Source organism: Lepidochelys olivacea (genome assembly GCF_965140295.1).
Source record: "Lepidochelys olivacea isolate rLepOli2 genome assembly, chromosome: 8".
NCBI lineage: Eukaryota > Metazoa > Chordata > Testudines > Cheloniidae > Lepidochelys > Lepidochelys olivacea.
Window position 1 is genome coordinate 2302745 of NC_140418.1, and position 21617 is coordinate 2324361.

Here is a 21617-nt window from a genome sequence, read left to right on the forward strand (position 1 = left end):
TGATAAACACAACCGACAAGGTGATTAGGTACCATATTGTTGACTCTGTGTGTTCATTATTGCTATTTAGTTGGGTTATTTAAGTGGGTACCTGGAGGTTAAGTAAACATAGCGGCAGGAAGAAAGAAGGGAGAGGGAGAAAAGGAAAAGAGGAAATTTAATTTCCTCATTCTCATTTGTAGTTTCTGGCAGACCTAATCCTGCTCTCATTGACTTCAGTGGGCCCAAGATTGGCCCACATTTGGTGAACCATATTGTAAAAAAGCAGGGCTTAAACATAATGGGTCAAATCCTTATTCAGGCAAAATTGTGACTGGGTCATATTGTGCCAAGGATTATTACACAGAACTTAGTGGGGAATTCTGCATGATAAAAAATGGCATGACCATTGATTCCAGCTGGCATTTCGCCCAGCTAAGGGTGTCAGGAGTGGTCTGGTGTTTCTCCAGTCAGTGACTTGATTTGGGGGTAACTTTTGCTTTATCCCAGGTTAGCAGTCAAATTCCGCACTGAACCCCTCATTAGATTGTCTGGATGATTTGTTTGTTTCCCGTTTGGTCTCCAGATTCCCATTTGACACGTCAAATAAAAATAGGGCTTTTTTGTTGCCCAGAGGTCACAGGCTCTCACCACAAGTTTTCATTATAATTGGTTCATGGGAATTACTTTTTAGAAAGCCCTCCTGGTTTGACTGGTGGGGTAATCCACCCCCTGAGTTGACTGATTTCCACCATTGCACGTGACAATCCAGCTCTTCCAGTGTGTCTTTCAGGCCACCTGCTGCTGTCCTGCAGGCTGATTTGAAACTAAGGGCCCAATCCTGCCAGGTGCTGAGTGACTCCTGGGGGGGAGGGGAGGGGCTCGACTTCAGCGGGTGTTGAACTCTCTCAGCAGTTGGACTCGTGGGACCAGACTAAGGTGGGGTCGGACTTGTGGGACCAGACTAAGGTGCTCAGTGCTGACTGTCAGCAACAGCAGCAGCCTTGATTGGAGTGAGATGGGATCGGAGACCCGGGATGAAATGCCACACCCATTAGACGGACTCACAATGGAGTGATGGGAAATCCAGTCCCTTATGTCTTTTGTTTTATCCTAACGGCAAAAACATACCGGTGGTTGCTTTGGGGAGACACACACTGACGTCGGAGTCATGCAATGAAAATTAGCATGGATCCTGTGCAGGGATAATACTAACCAATCCCTGATATTATTTGTGGTATTGCTAAATCCATATTATAAAGCATATTGTTAATATGACATACTATTGCTGTAATACCCTGTTTAAAAAATCAGCTCATGGTACCTAAGATTCATGACTCTGTATAGGAAGAACACTTATTGATTTCAGTGGGAGATATTTTTGAATTCAAACCAGTCTATCATCATCTCTTTTTACCATATATTAAGATACCTTAATTTGTTACTTATTGTTTTCCATATTTCCATTTCCATTTTATCTTGTAACATAAGAGACTTTTTTATTTACAATAACTATTTTATTGCTGGTTTTAGGGACTTCATCATATGTAGCTTAGTTGTATTTTCTTTAAATATAGTTTTACTGGATCAGACATATATGGGAACACGTTTTGTGCTAAGCAAACCTCGTCCCCCTCCAAGCATTATATCTGAGGCCTTAGTAGCTGAATCAACTAGTGATGTAAAGGTTCCCTTGGTTATCTTATGTTATACCGCAATAATAAAAGTATAGGTTACTGAGTAATGGGAAAACATTTCCTAAGGGTGCATGAAATCCTCCGGCAGGGTCCCTGGGAACGGACTCCATGCTGTCCACCTCACAACATTTCCTTCTAATGCTCCCCTCTATGGGGTGGTGTTTATGGGCTTGTGGAGGAGGCGGAAGGCATGAACCTTTAAAGCACCAAAGCCCTGGGATCTTACTGCGTTATGTGAATTGCAGTAGTGCTTACAGGCCACAGCAGACTTCATGGCCTCATGTGCTAGGCCCTGTACAAACACAGACAGTCGCTGCCCCAATGAGCTTGCGTTCTAAATAGATGAGACAGGCAAAATGGGGGCGGGCATAGGTCTCCTCACTCCCAGTCTAGTGCCCTACCCACTAGACAACACTGCCATGCCTGAGGAACTGTACTCCAAACCCATGACTCTTGGGCTGCCCTAAACAGGCCTGGACCCTCCAGTGTGTTCTCCAGCTCCCCGACGGCAAGGTGACTTTGTGCTGCCATTGCCCGTCCCTGCTGCTCATTTCCTCTCCCAGGGCAGAGGGCAGTGCAGGCTGCTTCTTGCCCACTCAGCACCATGGAGCTTCAGCCGCACACGGATGCCCTGGTACATCTTCTCTGGGCTTCTGGGAAGGGCAGACCCCACTGGGGGTGGGTTGTTGGGACTTGGTGACATTTTCCAAAGCACCTAAGTGACTTAGAAGCCTAAATCCTACTAGAAATTATGTGGGTGCTTTGGAAAATGTCACCTGGTCCCTCTGTGCATTCTCGTTGACTCCCCTCCCAGGGGACTGGTGCATGGGGCATTGCTAGCAACGTGCAGGGCTGTGCCGTGTTAGGGTGACATTGTGGTATGGCACTGACCTAGTTTAAATGTTTTCTAGGGCAAAACAATAGTGATAGATCATCCTTTCTTGCTACCAGCAGCAAATGTAGCTATGCCGCTGCTCAATGCATACCTATCACTGCTAAGCAGGTAGGAACAATTCCTAATCAGCTGTGAGCAGCGTTATTCACTTAGCCTGGCATGTAACGCCAGTCCATTTACCATATACCCGTTAACCGGGTGCCATTTGTGTGTACATTGTAGGGGTAGACCCTATTTTAGATGTGACTGTATCATATTCCCAGCGTTTTTGCAAATAATAAGGATTTTCCTCCTAACTCAGCTAAGATCATGTATCCATGCCTATTTGTTTTATCCTCACCCACTTCCCAGTGGTCTTTGCATTCAGAGCCCCTGATTCTCATCTCATTTATACAACTGTAAATCAACCGAGCACTGTGGGTGGGAGTGGAGAATCCGTCAGACCCTAACTTCTTTGGTAGCAAGTAGTAACGTGCCCAGGTGGTACAGCAGAGCTGCTTTTGAAATAAAAAATACATGAGCTGTTTCTATTTATTTATTTAATTATTTAAAAAAGAATAGGCCCCGAAGTATGCTAAGCCCTTCTGGGTTTTAATGCTATTAGGTCTATATTTTATTCTGAATTAAAAGGGAAATTGTGGTTGTCTTGACTACTAAAAAAGCCCGTCCTACACACTGCTCTGAAGATGTGCATAATGTATTGGTTGAGAGGAAGGAAACTACCTCTAGTCAGCCTGTGTTCTCCAACTACAAACCTTGAAAGCAGCCTTTACGGTGACGCAGTCGGTTTAAGCAAGCCATCCAGCCTGCAACAATAGTTCAGCATTCAGTTATTGTGATGCATTTTATTTTCTCCAAACTCAGTTTGGCGTGCAGCTAAAAATGTATTTTGTTTCTAGGCGATAGTGTATGAAGGCCAAGACAAGAACCCAGAAATGTGCAGAGTTCTTCTCACACATGAAATAATGTGCAGGTAAGAAAGACCCTGTTTCCAGTTAATTAGCAAGGAGAAGATGAATTTGTCTCTCAAAATCTAGGTTGGACCTGGAGCTATTTTAGGACTTAAATGTATCTTTCTTGTGTTAAACAATCCCAAAATAACAGAGTTCTGCTCATGTAATTAGCAGCAAAGTCTCAGTCATCATACCAGTTTTCAATTATTTATAAAGGTTTGTCCTTAGCAGTCGGCTACTGGTTTGCATTTAGACACCTTAGCATTAATGGGCCCAGAATATGTTTCCTCACCAAAAATAATAAAATAAACTGCAATCTTGTTAGCTGTAATTATCTAACCTCACAACCATAGCTGCACTAATAAAATGACAAAGCATTCTGTTGATGGCCCAGGTGGCTTTAATTCAGCCGGCTTCAGACTTGAAATTTATAGCTCTCTCTTCTTCCACTTAACGCAAACCTTCCTTGCAGTTTGTCTTTACTGGGGCTACGCTTATCAGTATGGGTTGCAGAATTGGTTAGCCCTCTGTTCAACTAGCAACATCAAAACACAGGGGACTTTTCTTGGTGATTTCCTAACTTGCCCCACTGTGGGTCTGCTCTCTTTTATAGGAACTTCTCCCCCCCAGCGTTCCTTTCTGGGGCTGGCCCTTTAAATTTGGCAGAGCCAAGCAGTTGCTCTCCCTAAGGTGGCCATTTTAAAACTGGTGGCTGCCCCTGTCTCTTTTCTAGCTGGTAAAAATGCTTAACTCCTGTTTTTTCTGTCTTATTGCTAAGGAAATCTTTTCACAGAGTCCTTAGAACACGCTTATGACCCTGGCTTTGCAATCCCAGGGAAGTTAGCGGGTGTTTTGCCGGCTTGAAGAGTGCAGGAGATACACAGTAGACAGTAGCAATGCTGAAAGGAATGAATTCTCCAGTGAGACACAGGGAATCTTGGCATGAGCTTGCTGTTAAGAGCAGTCATTTGAATGTGTGAAAAACGCATGCTCAGTACTTGCATGCATGGTGGCCTTTAAAAATATTTACTAAACAGTAGCAGTTTGGCCCAAATCCTGATGCCCGCTTCTGAGTGAATGTGCTTTGCTCCGGCTTTCCCTGTGGATCTGAGAGTGCCTGGGTAAAGCCTCTAGGTGGATTTTCCACCACCAGAGCCTACCTATGGGGTGGGCTTGGCCCATTGATCTGCACTGTTGCTAAGCCACCGGCTTCATCGTCAAGCCCAGATCTCTTCAGATGCAGTGTTCTGCCCCTGGCCATGGCACGTGGGGTAAGTGGATTAGGCCCTTTGCATGGCCAGTCTGTGGCTGGGACCCCTGTGCAGCGGAACAGCATTGATTCAGCTGTCTGTGAGGCTGCCTGCCGCCCTTTTAATAGGATTTGGCCCTTTAGCTTGCAACTCAGTTTTGCTAAAATACACGTTTTTCAAGTACATTTGAGATCATCAGTTGTAGCATGGAATGATGAGGAAAACTAAGGTCTGCAAGAGGTGCCTGGTGCTGCAGTTCCTGACTGCCGTTGTGATTTTGCTTTTCTGTGGACTCCCAGGCCATTCTCTGATCACAGATGGAAGCAGAGTCATGTCAGTAGCTGAGGGATCACCCTAAAATAAGTGGGCCCTGTTTGCACTGCTTGCTGTCTAGAGACCCAACAATGAACTGTACATACTAAATAAGGCCCCTGAGCTGCACAAGTGTCACTTTTTGCACATAAATAATCCTAGAACAACAATGGCACTGGTTACTTGATTGAAATTAAACACCCGCTGGAGTGTTTGGAGGGTCAGTGTCCATATTTGCTGCTGTTACTGGATAATAGGCTGATTAGTTCTTAAATTCCAGGTGCTTTGGGCATGGATTGTCTGCCTATTTGTCTGTATGTACACCTGATTAGGGCCTCTGGGTGGTACCACAATACAAATAATAATCATTCTACGTGGAGGACCTGACCATGCTGCTATTGAAGACCCTAGCATGATGCCCCTTAACTTCCATTGGAGCAGAAGCAAATCCCCATTCTGAACACAGTAGAGTGGCTTCATTTTTCTGCAGAGCCAGTGCCAGCAGAAATCTCACTCAATGCTCTTTGAAAGACCCCAGGAGCTCTGTGTAGTGCAAAAGCTTGTCTCTTTCCCCCACAGAAGTTGCTCCAATAAAAGATACTCCGTCGCCCACCTTGTCTCTGTTCGAAAGAGTAGGAATTATAGAGACTTTGATGCATTAATTTTCCTAGATGTACTTTTTTTAAAAATTGGAGAATATACACACAGCTAGATTTCAGCCAACAGACCAGCACATATTGACATCTAAGATTTACACTCATGTCAATATACTTTGACTGAAATAACATTTATTCTATTATTGGAATGCTGAAAAATATGACATTCAAATGCTGTCTTCCCTTCTATTAATGCAGTTTATGCTAAAGTTCTTAAAATTCATTGGCTCAAGCACTTTATTATGATTGTCTTCCTTTATCGCTAGTTGCTTTCTGTGTTTTTCAAAAATGCAAAGTAAGGGGTAGAAAAAGAATTCTCAGACCATTGCAGGCAAATGTTACATGCCTGATAGGGAAAAACCAAATTCAAATTTCATACTGCAAATGTTAGAGATTACAATTTTCCTGGCAGCCCACAGATTTGTAAGGAGTGCTGTTTGTTTACCAGGCTGCTTGACCCTATTACACAAATCTGTCATCTATTGTGTTGCTAACACTCCTTTAAATTGCAAATCTGATGCTCTTTAGGGGACTCGAGGAAAAAAAAATCTCTCTCCATACCATTCTATTTCTCTCGATTTCTTGCCTGTTTTAAGTGGAAGTTGGGATGTGCTGAATTTGCACCAGGGGTGCAAATGCAGCCTCAATTATAAGCATAAAATTAGAGTCTGTTCCCCATTAATCAGCCCAGCTAATTGCTATGCACTACCATTAGCCATATGGTGTGAAAGACAGCTTGCTGTCCCTAAGATGAAATTTCTTCATTTCAGGCATGAAATAGTGTGGGCTCTATATTTTAAAATAGCTTGTTTTAGATATTTAATTCCTAAACAACTTTCTGCAGTGCTTTCTATCAAGGCTAACTGCACAATAAAACTTTGCATTTATGTGACAAAAGTGGTTTATTTATAGTGTACTAAAACAATGGGGTGGATAAGACCAAGAATTCAAATGTACAGGAGAGACCCCTGACAATTGTAGAGAAAAGTGAGTGAGTTACATTTCAGGTGTTTGTTTATCTGTGGGGATTTCATTGTTCTTTGCAGATTACAAAATAAGGCTGTTCTTTTGGCTGACATGTTAATGGTTGGGAAGAATTCATTGACTCAGTGGAATTCATTATTGTTACAGGCAGCGCAGGTAGGGACCCCGATAGTTAGAATTGCCTGACACTTTCCTTTGTAAAACCCTGTTTTCAGTCACTTCTAACTTTGGTGAAGTTGATTACTGTTCAGGCTTGAAATTCTCTCTGCATGGTAAATGGCTAAGGCTGTATTTTTGGGGAAGTTTAAGCTACTATGACTGTGCCATTTCCAAGAATGAAGTTAGGGAAAATATGTTGTTTTGTCCATGTTAAAAAAAATATGACAGCTGTTGTGCTGAGAAACTCTACCATCTCCATGCTGTGGAGCAGGGACTTGAAATTAGGCAGCACGGTCGCCTTGATGTCAGACAGCTGCCTAGTGCCATCCCCATGAAAAACCATGCATATTTGGCTAAGTTATCAGCCTCTTGAAAAAACGCAGTTTGCACATGCTCAGTAGAGACTTGTTGAAGTTTGGCATCAAAATCTCGGAAGATGCCCTCTGCACTGAGCATGCTCCAGCCCCTCACAGCAGCCCGGCTGCAGCTCCGCTCCCATCCCAGGTGGCAGCCCTGGCCCAAGCCGCTGCCCCCTTGCCACTGCCCGTGTCCCCCACCCCTGAGCTGCAGCCCCATTCCTGGCCCCAGCTCCGGGAGGGTTGAGGGGGCATGGACAGGGGTAAGGGCAGGTCTGACCCTCCAAAGTTTGGGGACGCTGCTCCAGAACAACCGAGCAGCTTCTGCGTGAGAATGCATGGATTGAGCAGGACTTTACCTGCAGTTGCTCCTCCTAGCTGCCAGGGGCAACCATGGTACTGGGTTCCAGGACTAAGAGAAGGGGGACTGTCTGTCCTGTGCTCTCAATAGAACCCCCCCCCCCCACACACACACTCCTCACCAGAACCTGGAATCCAAACCCATTATTCCTGAATCTCAACGTTGTGTTGCTGTGAATCCCACTGCCAAAGTGTGTGTCTCCATCTCTCTCTGGTGGCAGGTCCATGCTGAAGATAACAGCTTTCTACTGCTACCAGTTTTTCTGTTAGCTCAAGGGGCTGTGGACTGTGTGGTGGATCTCAGGATCCCCACCCTGCTGATGACCCATGTCAGGTGCAGAGTCGGGAATGAGGCCAAGCCCCTGCCTTCTCCCCATCCCCTTTAGGGACATGGGCGTCCCCTAGGAACTATAGAGGGACTAGTCTTTGTGCTCCCAAGTGCAGGGACTGTCATGTCAGAAGGCCCTTCCATGGCGTGTGCAATGGGAGGAGGCTCCCTGTATGCTGCTCCCGTCCCCTTCCAACCGCACAAGGGCCAGTCACAGCCTGGGCCTAGGCCAGGCAAACATCATCGATGATGTTGGCCAACAGCTCAAGGGAGGGAGCATATAGGTGGTTGGTGTGAAGAAGGCAGGAAGGATTGCGGGAGGAAGTAGGCTATACGGAGGGGAGAGATGGTACCTGGTGGATGGGAAGCAGGAGGCTGGTCTGGACGTGAAGAGAGCAGCATCCGTCTGATATAGAGAAGGAGAAGAAAGCAAAAGGAGCAGAAAGAGCTAGATGAGAAGGGTACATTAGGATACTCTCTCTTTCCTGTATTCAGGTCAGATTTGGTTGAGAGCCTCTTGGTGGCTTCCTTTTTAATGCATGTTAAATCAGAGAGAGATGCAACCATCAGTCTCTGGGTACCACTTCAGAATGGGCACTGGCATTCTTGCATGGTGCTTGAGTTTACACGTGCCCAAATATGCCAGCATTACCGAAAGGCCTAATGCAAGCTGCCTGGCCACTGTCCCATGTGGACCTTCTCGAGAGGTCAGCAGGGGGAAAAGTTGAACCTCCATGCACACTATGTTTCCTCTTGGTTCTTCATAAGAAAAGCATGTTTGAAAAGTGACCCGGAAGGGAGGAAAAAATTGGGATTGAGCCCTTTCCCCGCATTCATTATGGTGATAAAGAAAAGTATTTCTTTTATTTTTTTAAAAAACAACCCTTTTCTTTGGTACTTTTTAACCTTGGAAGCATCAAGAATGTCAAGTCTCACCTTCCCTGTTTTAACTAGAGGATTTCTTGGAGGACTCAGAGAAGAGTATTGGGAGCTTTCTTGGTTCTTAGCTGAAGGGATGAGGGAGGTGGATATTTAGCACAGACAGTTGTCTTCCCAAGTGTTAATTAGCTATTCACAAAACTCAGAGTGTTTGAATCAGACTGAATACAAAAATCACTTCTCATGTCAGTTTATGCGGTTTCAAACTGAGGCTTTCTGTGATGTCTTAATTCTCCAGTTGTCCATAGAAAAACCAGGATTAGACAATGCTTGAATTTCTACTGTAAAAAACAAGCAGGGGAAAAAACCACTTAAACCCCAGCATTTTGGCCCTACCTTGTATTTCATTAAGCTGCAAGGAAAAGGGCACAGACTCTTTATTTTTCACCTTCACATAATACACAAGGCTGCATTCGTCCACCCTACTCCTGTTTACGGGTACCTTACTGCTCAGGAAGCTCTGTTCAATGGCCACTCAATAAGGAAGGCAGTGTTTCCCAGAGTTTTGAAAGGGAGCTTCCCTGCAAGGAAATGAAACCATTCCATTCCCCCTTTAGCCTTAGTATGTGTTAATCCTCCCCATCTTAATTTATGCATCTTCACTCCACCTTGGCTTGTTCTTTACAGGGGTTCTTTTCAGGGGGCGTGTCCCAACACTAGAGTGAGGTGTTTGGCCCTGATCCAGGAACTTGTTTCATGTGGACAGGCCCCTCTTGGGTAATGTGTGGACACTGGCATCTGCCCATGTGGATCGGCTTCTAGGGTTGGGGCCTTGAACAGCATAAGTAAGAGTGGCAGATTCTGGCCCCGGGGGCCAGGTTTTGATACCCGCACATTCAGTGCCAGCTTGCTCTAGGAATAATCCTTTTGGAGTCGATGGGGCTACTTACGGGATAAGGTTCTTCTAAACTTCAGTGAGAATGCCAGAATCTGGCCCTGCTTCACGTTAGTCACAAGAACTATGTGTCTTAACTTGTGCCAGCTATGCTTCTAATTAAAATTTAATCATTTAAAAATATTAGTGGTTTTTATTACTTTGTTTTTGGGTAAATTTTGCCATCCCACATATGCTAGCTAAATTTCCTTTTATAAACAAAAAAAGGGGGAAAAAGGCCCCAGGACCTATGAGCTTATTTTATTCCTTCCTAAATTCTGATATATTTTGTGTGCCAAGGCTTTTAATTTTGTTGGTGAATCAGTTATGGGGTTGTACTGTGGAATGATACAGCTTTTTGGGCTGTCCTAAACAATGTGACTTGCACAGAATTGAACATCCCTCAAATGCATTACCTGTGAAAAGTTTCAGTCCTGAATAGTTGCCTTGAAGCTTTGACAGTGAAAAGCATTATGTCTTTTTTTCCTCTTCAAAACTTTTTTTTTCCTGTTGGAAACCACATTTCAACAGGCTGGGTTTGTAAAGCCCCCCCTTTTTTTTATTTGGTGTTTGTTATTTTTAGTGTGGCTAGTGGCTGTCTTGCTAGTCTTGGTGGGTTACTGTACATTATTCGCTCTATTGTTCAGAGCATAAGAGAACCTTTGTCATACTCCCAGCAGAGCTATTTATATAGTGTGGCATTTCTAATGACTGCTTCCTGCGCTGGTGTTCTTCCACATTCTGCAGGAACAAAATAGTCCCTCTTCGATGAAGTAAGAGTAGCCTACCAGTAATTCCTACCAGTACCCTAACCCTGAATGTTGAAATTGAAAATAGAAGTGACGTACAATTTACAGTTTTCTTCAGTTCCACCCAGAGGAAAGCTGGCACTTACAGAAAGGTTTGTTGTATGTGGTGAGGCTTGTCGGTCCCAGTCAGTTCGGGTGGCCAGATAGCAGGCGTGAAAAATCGGGACAGGGTTCGGGGAGATTATCGGCCCCAAGATAAGACAAAGCTCTGAATATCAGGGCTGTCCCTATAAAATCAGGACATATGATCACCCCACAGTCAGTAAGTCTGCCAGATGCAGAGGGGCCATCTAGGTACAAACTAGGCGTAATATAGGCAGAGCCATCCCTAGGGTATGGCGAATTGGGGCAACTGCTCTGGGCCCTGCACTTTGGGGGGCCCCCGTGGGCCGTCGTGATTAGCTGGCGCGGTCAGTCCCAGAAATGACCGGTCACCCCTGAAAGCGACGGAGTCGTCACTTCTGGCCTGGGCCTTGCACCCCCCCGGGAGGCCCCTGAATATAGGGGACCCCAGCCCTAGATCCACACACAGACAGGTTCTTCCATGAACAGATCTCCACCCCCTGGCATGACAGGAAAGCCTAGTAACCGCTATGGCATTGTAAGCTCGGGCACTGCTGAGGGCACGGTAGGGATCTGTGTCAGGGCTGAGGAATGAGGGGCAGGCCGGGGCTGGGGCTGCACGGTTGCCCTGGTTGCACAGAGACAAAGTGCCCCTACGGCCCGGGGCTGTGTTCTTTTACTTCTTTTACTCCCTTATTAAGGGGAGTCACGGGGGAGGGGTTGTAAGGGGGAATCCTTGGTGGGTGGATATTTATGTCCTGCCATCAGGGAGGTGAAGGAAGTGGGTAAGAATCTGATTGGTTACATGGGACTGCTCATGAGAGTAAGGGCTTTGAGGTTTGGTTCCCAGGAAAGTCCGTATCCATCTCTAACTAGTTATGTCCTGGAGAATTTTCTGCCCTAAGTGGAAGTGGGTATATATTGTGTGAGAGATCATGTGTGATATTTTAATGAGTCAGGCTCTTAATAGACAATAACCCCTGACAAGAAATCATCACAAACAACAACTTAACTCTCTTTGGAAACTGAGCCATCTTAGTTCCTTAGTTCAAAAGAATCCAAGTCTCAAGGTCAGCAATGGAGCAATTCTTTGGTAGAGGGAGCTTACGTTTCATATGCCTGCTTTGTCTCTGACCTAATACAGGGCACCAGCCGGCAGCACTGTGCTTTCCATAGTACTGTTAGCAATCATTAAAATTCTCTGAAAACTTAGAGAAACAGATACACTCAAGCATAAAAATCATCAGCCAATGGCGTTTCTGGTTTAGCTTCCCTGCTAACAACAGTATTTTAAAAGGGGAAAATATTGTGCTGGGAATTTCTGCTTCCCCTGGAAACCAATAGTATAATATGAGCACCAACCCTGATGTTAAAATTATGTACACTGGAAAAATAGCCCACTCTTGTTATTGGTCTTGATATATGTATATTGGCCCTGTGAAAAGGGGTAGACCACGCTCCCCATTTGAAGTGATCCCTGAACTATTGTTCCTGAAAGCAGGCAAAACCCCTTTCTCTTTATGTTTGCCGTTACTAACCAGCTGTGCAAGAAGTTAAACATAGTAATTAACCCATATGTGACCCACTAAATTCGACTGATTTCCAGACAGGGACAGAATGGTAACTCTAGCTTGCAATTTGAACCTCCTGTGTTCGTAATGATGATTTTACAGTGTAATGGTTGCACTAAATCCTCTCACTTTTGCTCTGTAGCCGGTGTTGTGACAAGAAAAGCTGTGGCAACAGAAATGAGACTCCATCAGATCCAGTGATAATTGACAGGTAAGGACCGCTATTGTTTCCTTCAATTTTATTTTATTCCTCATTATAATGAAACACCTGCGCTGTGTTGCTAATGGGAAAGGGGCTATGTGTATATATATGGATGAAATTTTGTTGTTGATACCGAATTCGTTGCGCTGTGCAATTGTGATTCCCGTGGAAGGGCCATATGGAATGTAACTGTGAGACCTGCTCTTTGGAATGCTCTAGTTTTTGTATCTGATTCATGTTCATAAAGGGGATATTTTTCTTGCTGACTTTCTGTGGCCCAATTCACGTGCTGTGCCAGGGAAGCTTCAGGAATAAAATAATAGTTTGTGATTTATGGAATGTGGTTGGGTGCTTATAAATATTTAACTTTTATTTGAAAAATGTTTGAATCATTATCACTTTTAGCTACAGTAGTTCTATTGGATGCAATCCATCTACATTTTAAGGTTTTTATTTATGCATAAGAACAGTTTAAAAAAATCTGCAAACTAAGATTTTCTCCAGTTATTTTCTTTGGTTGGAGTGCTATTTTGACTATATTGTCAGTTGATTAATTCATTTTGCCTGTCTTAATTATTGTGTTTTTAAACAGATCCATATTACTAATCTGACATGACCAAGTAAATCACTGTAGAACGATAAATCTGTTTTAGTTGTTCTGAGCAATTTGCAGTCTGTTTGCAAATTATGCAAAGTTGTAGCCAAATAATCATTTTTATATTTTAATTATTGAAATTCATTGTACGGAAACATATATGATAAACAGTTTATTATGTGGCATTACTCTGCGAGAGTTAAATGGCCATGAAGGACTGAAACTGTCTGTCATCAAACAGGGAAAGCAATACCGTGCAGTAATCGGTGAATACAGGGACCCTGAAGGGAAACTAACCTATACTCAGAGAAGGCAGAGTATAGAGTATAGTTCTTCTTTGTCTTATTGTCTGAGTTAATGTTCGCTATATTAAGTTCAAAATACCTTCTGTGCTGGAGTGTCCATTTTTATGAAAAAAGGTAAAGAGTCAGATCTGTTCAGCACCACATCAAAACAGAATTATATAAAAGAGAACATAGCAGAGAGGCACCACTTGGCACTGTGCTTAGGCAATCTTTCAGGTTTATGTCTTGTTTGAGTTTGTTCAGCAAGCGCATTCTTTGGCAGCTTAGAGAAAACGTTTTGGTTAGTTACAATATCTAATCTTGAGATCGTTTTAATCTCCGAACATATATATTTTAACTATGCCTCCGTTCACCTGATATTAGAATTAGGTAACACCAGGGGAAGTAAAAGAACACATATAAAAACACATCTCTGTAGAGATATCTCTAAGTAGGCTGCAGAGTTGAACAGTATAAAATAGGGTGTTAAAGTGGCATTTTGAGCCACATGAAAGCTACAAAATTTACATGCATTTTTCATTGTACTGAAAAGTGAAATGTTAAGATGCTAATACCTGGTTTACAGAAATATTTTGTTTAACGATCCAATATGCAGAGGCAGAGCTGTTAGTTGCAACTCATTTAAACTGTGAACCCTACAGATTTTCAGCAGCTTTAAGGGAAAAAAAACAACAAACCAATTATATGAAAAAATGGATTTAACTTCCTAGTAGTGATCAAATTAGCAGTATTTACTTAAACTGATACAAAACTTGCAATTTTGAACACCAGGTTTAAGAAACAAGTTGAATGCTGTTTAGATTATAATATAAATCTTACCTCACCACCCGCACTGAACCCCCTTTTGCTTGTGAATGGGTTAAGCTTTTAAGTTCTTCACTTGGTTTTAAATTGTGACTTTGATACCGAAGGTTGATATGACTGTGGTTTGAATAACATTTGATTTTGACCTGTTCCTGTGGGTTGCAATGGGATAAGAAATTTGACTCAGCAGTGCTGTAATTAGCCTTCCCTGTGTTTTTGAAACAGGATTGTGTTACCTGGATCGCATTAGTGTGGCTATTGTTGCTGCTTTGCATCTGTCCCAGTAGGGTACTTAAAACCTTTTCTTGGCCCTGGCTAGCTCAGACAATTTAGGCCAAATAAGTACGTGCTTTATACAGTTAGTGGCTTTAGTGATGTTTCTTGTGACATTTATCCTATTCATTTTTTCCCCTTTTGGTTTGAAAAGTATAAAGACATCTAGATGGAGCTGCTATAGCTTAAGAGGAGTACTTTAACAATTGTTGTAAAAAAAAGTCTTCACAAGTCAGAACGTGTGTTTCGTTGCGCTTGTTGTCACTTCTGCATGCATTAAATCTTAAACTATTGTGTCAATTGAGATGCAAAACCATATTTAGCTATTTTTATTTGCATGTGAGCTTGCAGAATTCATTTGACGTTTGGGCTGAAGCACTCCCACATGCCTTGCAGTCTGATAAAGCCTTATCTTTGAATTTAATCTGACTTTAAGACAGAATCACCACTTAAACTCTTACCGTTTTTTAGACAGCCATACTTATATGAAAAACCCTGCCCTGTTCTTCCCCGTGACTGTCTTTTTGATTGGTTATTCAAGAAAGCCATTTGTGGGATACAGATAGAGCAGTCTTTATGGCTACAAAGTTAACATGTACAATCAACTTAAAAGTTAGATTTTTTTTACTAGATATTTAAGAAATATGGACTGTACCTTTTTATTTACTTAAAAGTGTGGTTAAAAATTTCAGTAGGTGCATGTGAGAACAGTCCAGAAAATTACTTTATATTTTAGTCTATTATAAAAGTGAACTATAGAAATTTAGCGTCTTTCTCTTCTCTGAAGAGAGGTATAAATCTATTATTATTATAGACCAGTCATCTCAAGGAAGCTCCTGGAAAAAACAGTGGAATTATCTTTTTAGAATTGCCTGTATACTTGATCACTAACTCAGCTTCACATGTATCTAAGTGAAGCTCTATCACCAAGAACTAATTGTAAAAGGGGTATTATTGTCACAACACAAATGCACAATGATTCCTGTTACAAGCGAAGCTATAGGCTGTGTAGTAATCCTAGATAAAGTAAAATGTAGCACTTGCAGTTATTATATTAAATTCTAGATTGATTTAACATTCAAATTATAACTCATATTTGAATTTAAAAGATTTGCAATAAAATTCCTGTGCAGAAATTGAATAAATTGTAGTTTTATTACCACACTAGATATCCCTGTGTCCTAACCTTTTCCCTTACAGTTATCGTAGTTCAATAAATAAAACCTCATTAGACTATTCCCATTTCAACGAGTTTATTAAATTTTACAGGAGTAATTAGCATAAGCTGTGCTAATTTTTCTGGAAGACTAATGAGAGAGCTTTCTAATTAGGTTTGCTTTGTAAGAATCAGAAAAGACGATAATGACAAAAGTCACAAAGGGTGGAAAGTGGAACTTTATATTATTTCTTGATTTGGGAAAGCTGCTTCCGTATCTTGGCACCCTTGCAAACTTTCTTTTAACCCACCTGACCATTGTAGATCTAGATATTCAATTGAGATACCAATGCTTGCTGTGTTTTTCTTTACCTTTTATGGATGGATCTAGGAAACAGTAGTCCTGCTGGTTAAGATAAATACAGATAGTTGTTTCAATCTCCACCATGCGGCAGATTAACTTCAGCATAAAGGGTCATGTTCAGTCTACAGGTTCTATACTATTCCTGAATTCTGTCATTTTCCAGATGGCATGGTTAGTCAGTGTGATTGTGATGACCTGAAAATGGACGGTGCTGCAATTTACCGATTTTAAAAGAGGACCTATTTAGGTAAATTTCAAGACTGATGTCTTCCTAGAAGATGCAGTCTAGTTCGACCGTAAGTTGTTAGGCTTGATGGAATCCTCACCAGGTGAATTTCTATACTCTCTGCTATGCAGGAGATCCGACTGGTGATCATAATGGATTCTTCTGGCCTTAATTTGTGAAAACTTGAAAGTGCTTCTCGTACTGCCATCTTTCCTCACATTGAAATGGACCCAACTTCTGAGGAGTAAATTGCATTTGTCATTTGCTTACATATTTTGGCCCAATCAGAGCTATTGTCAATAGGAGTTATCAGATTGATCAATATTTTTCTCTAATCTATCTGGGATGCACCCAATCACCAGGGTGTCTAGGGAACTGACTTGCTTACAGGTGTTTTTTGAAATCTTTCAGTCTCTAACCTGAAAACATTTATATTTGCAGATAGGATTTCATAGTGCAGTGACATGAAAAGAGGCGTGAATGACTTTCACTGCCTCTGTTTTACTGCTTTAAAAGTCATCGTGTAGCGGATTGTATTTTATGGGCCTGATCATCCTCTTTCATGCCAAAATGCTGTGCAGGGGAAATACAGGTGTTTTGCAGGAAAGTAGCACCAGTTATGCCCTATTGCCTCCCCAAGATATGCGGTTCCGGCCTAGTGCAGACTTGGCAATGAGTGCCTTTAACAGTAGCTTTACATGCCCAAGGAAGGTCTCTGAAGTGCCGTAAAGTCAGGTCATTTTTCAGAGCTTTTCCATCATCAGCGAGGAGAGGTGATGTCAGGATGGGGGTTTTGCTAGTGAGGAAGCAATGGGTGTTTGGATGCAAGGGAATAGCTCAGTGCCCACAGAACCTTGATCGTGAAACAAGATGGCACAGGCCCAGAGTGGCAAAGGAGATTTCAGCACATGCCAGTGACCTTGGAAACAGTCTGAGATGGGTGCTAGTAACACCTAGTGAAGGGACATCTGTCCCTCTGGTAGTGCACTCTGTATTCTGGTCATAGACATACCAAGATGTGCCCAATTGGCTGTATCTGCATCCCAAGTCCCATTACCAGCGGTGAACTGAACTGAACTAAACTACCAGTGTGGTCTACAAGACTGCGTTTTAAAGCTGTCTTCACCGGCCTTCATTTATGCTCCCTATTGGCCTATTTTTACATACGGTCAGTAGAGGAACACGGGGGATAGCCCTGTTACCCTGGGCCATACCTCCATTTTGTCTTGCAACCAGGCATGGGACTTTGATGGCAATCACTGCTAGGTGTATTTTGGGAGATAGGAGGTTTGTCTAACATGTGCTGCTTCTCCAGCTTGGTCGGCATCAGAAGGCACTATGACTTTCATGGAAACGTAGATTGTTCAGTGGATAATACCAGCAAGGGAGTCAGTATTAATGCAAGTGTAGAATAAAATGAGAAGCCATTTTGGTTTCACTTATCCAAAGCAAGGTACATTGTAGGAACAGAAAAGTGGAAGTTAATGATCATACATTGGTGAAAGGAGGATTGTGGCAAAGGGAATATAAAATATGTTACCTACATGCACATACATGAAGTAGGCTGTCTTGTCTGTACCAGCAGACTGAGCAATATCTCCCCTGCCGCCCCCCCAGTAAAATTCAGCTACTCTTGTATCATGCAGACTAAATGCATTAACGCTCCATGCAAGTTCTCAAAAGGGACAGAATTCAGCCTAGATCAGTGAATGTGATTTGCTTTAAGCCTGTTACTTGACTTTTTGAGAGGGTAGCAACAAAACAGCACTCTACAGGATTTGGTTATGATTGGCACATCTGCAAAGTATTATCTAAAGTGTTTTTGCATGTAAACTAGGTGACCAAAAGAGTCTTGAACCTTCATACAGTGCAATGGAGGCTCCAGTCAGTACAAACTTGTCACCTAGGAGAGTCAAATACAAATGTCTAAAACCCTCCCCCACCACTAAATAGGCTGAAGAGCAGTGGTTCTCAATTCTGGTCCATCGCTTGTTTAGGGAAAGTCCCTGGCGCGCCGGGCTGGTTTGTTTACCTGCTTCATCTGCAGGTTCGGCCGATCGCGGCTCCCACTGGCCGTGGTTCGCCACTCCAGGCCAATGGGGGCTGCAGGAAGCAGCGCGGGCTGAGGGACGTGCTGGCCTCCCTTCCTGCAGTCCTCATTGGCGTGGAGTGGCGAACCGCGGCCAGTGGGAGCCACAATCGGCCGCACCTGCGGACGCAGCAGGTAAACAAACCGGCCCAGCGCGCCAGGGACTTTCCCTGAACAAGTAGTGGACCAGAGTTGAGAACCACTGCTCTAGAGGTACTCCTAATTGGCATAGAAATGAACCCTGATGTGGCTTCAGTCCTGCTTCCAATAAAATAGAATTGGGGGAGAACGTCACAGGGGTTTATGCAAGTATTTTCTTTGGTTTCAGTCCATGTGGGTTGTGTCTCTCTCCCCAGCTCTTGCTTACCCGCACTCCTGAGTTCCACTTTGCGTTTCAACTTTGAACCCAAAATCTCAAAGCAGAAATTGGCCTAAACCAAACGATTTCCACATGTTTATTTGTGGGATTTGATGGAAAAACCCAAAGAATTTCGTATAGTTTTAGAACTATGGTACAAACCCCTAACATGGTCTGAGTTTTGCTCAAGAAGTTTGTGAACCTCTCGGAAACCCAGTTCCGAATTTCCAGTTGGTTTTATGTTTTCTGGGTTTCTGTAAAAACATGACACACTGCACTAATAGTTACTTGCTTCTCTCAGAAATACCTTTTCAATCTGCAGTTAGGGTTATGAGCTTTGTTTCATTCAGATCTTATCCCTGATTATCATTATTTAATATCACATTAGCGTCCAGAGACTCCAGCCAGGATCAGAGTCTCATTGTGCTAGATGTTATCCAGTTTCAGGTAGATAGATGGTCTCTGTCCTGAAGAGACTTTTTACCTTTGTATGGTTTAAGAATTAAAGAATCCAACAGAATTAGGGATCCAACTTCCATTTAATTTCACTGGGATTTTGGCACCTAATTCCTTTAGGCTATTTTGAAAATCCTAGCCTTGGTCACTAGGGGCCAGCGTTTTCAGTGGGCATTAATTTTGTGTTCTCAATTTTTAGCAGTGCACTCGAGGGGATCTTTGGCTTAATTTTTCCAAGGTATACCCCAAACTCCAGTTATGTCACTGCGACCTGCCCAGAACTTCAGAAAATGAGGCCTCGGGGTGGAAAGCTGGGCACTCAAGATTAAAGGGCATCTGCAAAAATTTTAGCTGATGGTGCCTGGTGCTACAGGCCCCCTACGAAGTTCAGAGCATGCTCAGCTCTCCCCTGAAGTGAGCCATTCCCAGGAGGAACTCAGAACCCGCCTTGACTGGGGACTTTCCTTTGTTTCCATTCACAAAACTTAAAATGTGCTCTTCATACCTATCGATTTCTTAATGCTAACTGCTACCTCAAAGAGTGTCATGGAGCTGAGAGGACGCGCTCAGCCTAGGGAGTTTTCTGAGTCCATACAACTCAGCATAACTCTCTCCTTTTTTGGGGGGCGGGGAAGAGTTTTTGAAAATAAAAAAATTCAGAAATGTTGCATTATCTAAACTGTCACTGCTGAGGATAAATTTACCATCCTTTCTTCATCCCCTGATTTATTTCAACATTTGCCATCGCAGTGGGAGTACACACATGATTGCTAGGAATGAGAAGGGTATAAAATGTGTTTGTGGAGATCATACTAAATTTTACTGTGGATTGGCTAAAATTGTTTTGAATATGAAATGTGTAGCCTGTGTCTCTGGCAGCTTTTTGTGCAGAAGAATGTAACCAACAGCTCCATCCTGCAATTGCTTATGCAAATGAGTAACTTTCAATGTGCGAGCTGTCCTGCTGACCATCACATGCATCACGGTTTCCAGAATTGGCCCCTCATCCAGCGTTTCCCAAACTTCTTTGGCCACGGAACACCTGATATATATTTATGGAACACGTCTAATATTATTTTGTAGTCGTTTGGTTTTCAAATAAAAAATTGCATTATTTATGCTCAAATATATTTTATTTTATAAAACAAAGCAAAAATACAAATGTAAAATAACTTGAACTAACAATTTCTAACTGGAAAGTGCGTATAAAGTAGTACAAAAATCAAGTGCAAGACCCTTTTTTTAAATTATGATTCTTTCACGGACACCTATTCACATAGGGCGGAACACCAGTGTTCCGCGGAACACAGTTTGGGAAACGCTACCCTAATCTAATAAATAAATGACAATCTGTATGTTTGCATTTTAATGGCCACGCCTGTGAAGATAACCGTGATATATTCAAATGCCCTTCACTACGCTGGAGATATATCACTTTAACACAACATACTGCTAATAAATATAAAATACAGTAAAAAGCAAGTAGTGGTTTCTATGTAGATCGTAACTGGGGTGACATCCTAGAAATGTGTTTAACTTAGTGTCTGAAACAGCAGCATGTCATCCAGTAGAAATGATACATTCTGGTATGAGTTTTCTCTTTTCCTGTAGTATCAGTTTTTCTTCTGTAACAGTTCTGGAAAAGTACAGAAAAGCCATACAAAGTTTCCAGTGTGTCACATTAGCAATTTTGCAGAGGTAGTTTGTGATCAGAATATATTACTGTATCAAATAAGTGTTTGCTTTTTCGCTAAGGACAGTATTTTAGACTTTTAAAAAGTGGCATAAATAGTTTTCTGTACTACTTTTAAAATTTTGATATAGGAAAGCAATACTTCTGGAGGTTTTCATTTGTGCTTTATGTGAAGAAATTATTAAAATATTTTATTTCATTACCCTGAAATTATATCCTGGACAGTTCGAAAGTAACCCAGATATACAGACTTTTACTGCTGTCGTTGAAATACTACAAACAGTACTGTTTTGTCTTTAGTTTCTAGCTGCCTCTAAAGGTAAAGCCGATGAAGATAAACCTAAGAAGGGCTGTTTCTCCAATTACAAGCCTTTGTCCTGGAGAAAATAAAGGTTTAGACTTGTAGTATTCATTTATAACAGAATTTTAATTTCCTTAACCTGGCAAAACTGAGTCTGAATTTTTTTTAAAAAGATATAGCAGAAGCAATCTGTGAATTCTGCATATTCCATGTCCTCTCTTATTAAGGGCACAGATTTGAAATGCAATGAAACTAATTCGGGAGCAGGGTGGAAATCGTAGTGGCTGATCAGTGTAACACACACCATGTTTGTAGTGGGAACAGAGTGGTCCTCAGTACACTTCTGGACTCTTTTTCTTTTGACGGTGAAGTGCAGGGTTCTCTTTCCAGCAACACGGGGCAGGGGAAAGAACAAAAATAAAATAAAATGTAATGTTTTAAGCAGACAAGCTGGCAAATCTGTATAGCTTTATAACAGCTCAGTAACCTCCAAAATGGCATACTGCAACTATGCCATCTAGCTAACTGTTTGAGACACAATAGTTTTGTAATATAATATAAAAAGTAATAGTGTTAGCTAACACATCTTTAATAAGATATTGTCCACTGC

General features: G+C 42.3%; 1 protein-coding gene across 8 annotated transcripts in view; it reads left to right on the forward strand.

Moving 5' to 3' along the window:
* Positions 1–21617, forward strand: part of EBF1 (EBF transcription factor 1) — a 334154-nt gene that overhangs the window by 11508 nt on the left and 301029 nt on the right. For all 8 annotated transcript variants that reach the window (XM_084637706.1, XM_084637708.1, XM_084637709.1 and 5 more), the window contains exons 5-6: positions 3471–3544; positions 12328–12396. In XM_084637706.1, coding sequence (XP_084493832.1) covers positions 3471–3544; positions 12328–12396 — 143 coding nt within the window. The remainder of the gene's footprint in view (positions 1–3470; positions 3545–12327; positions 12397–21617) is intronic.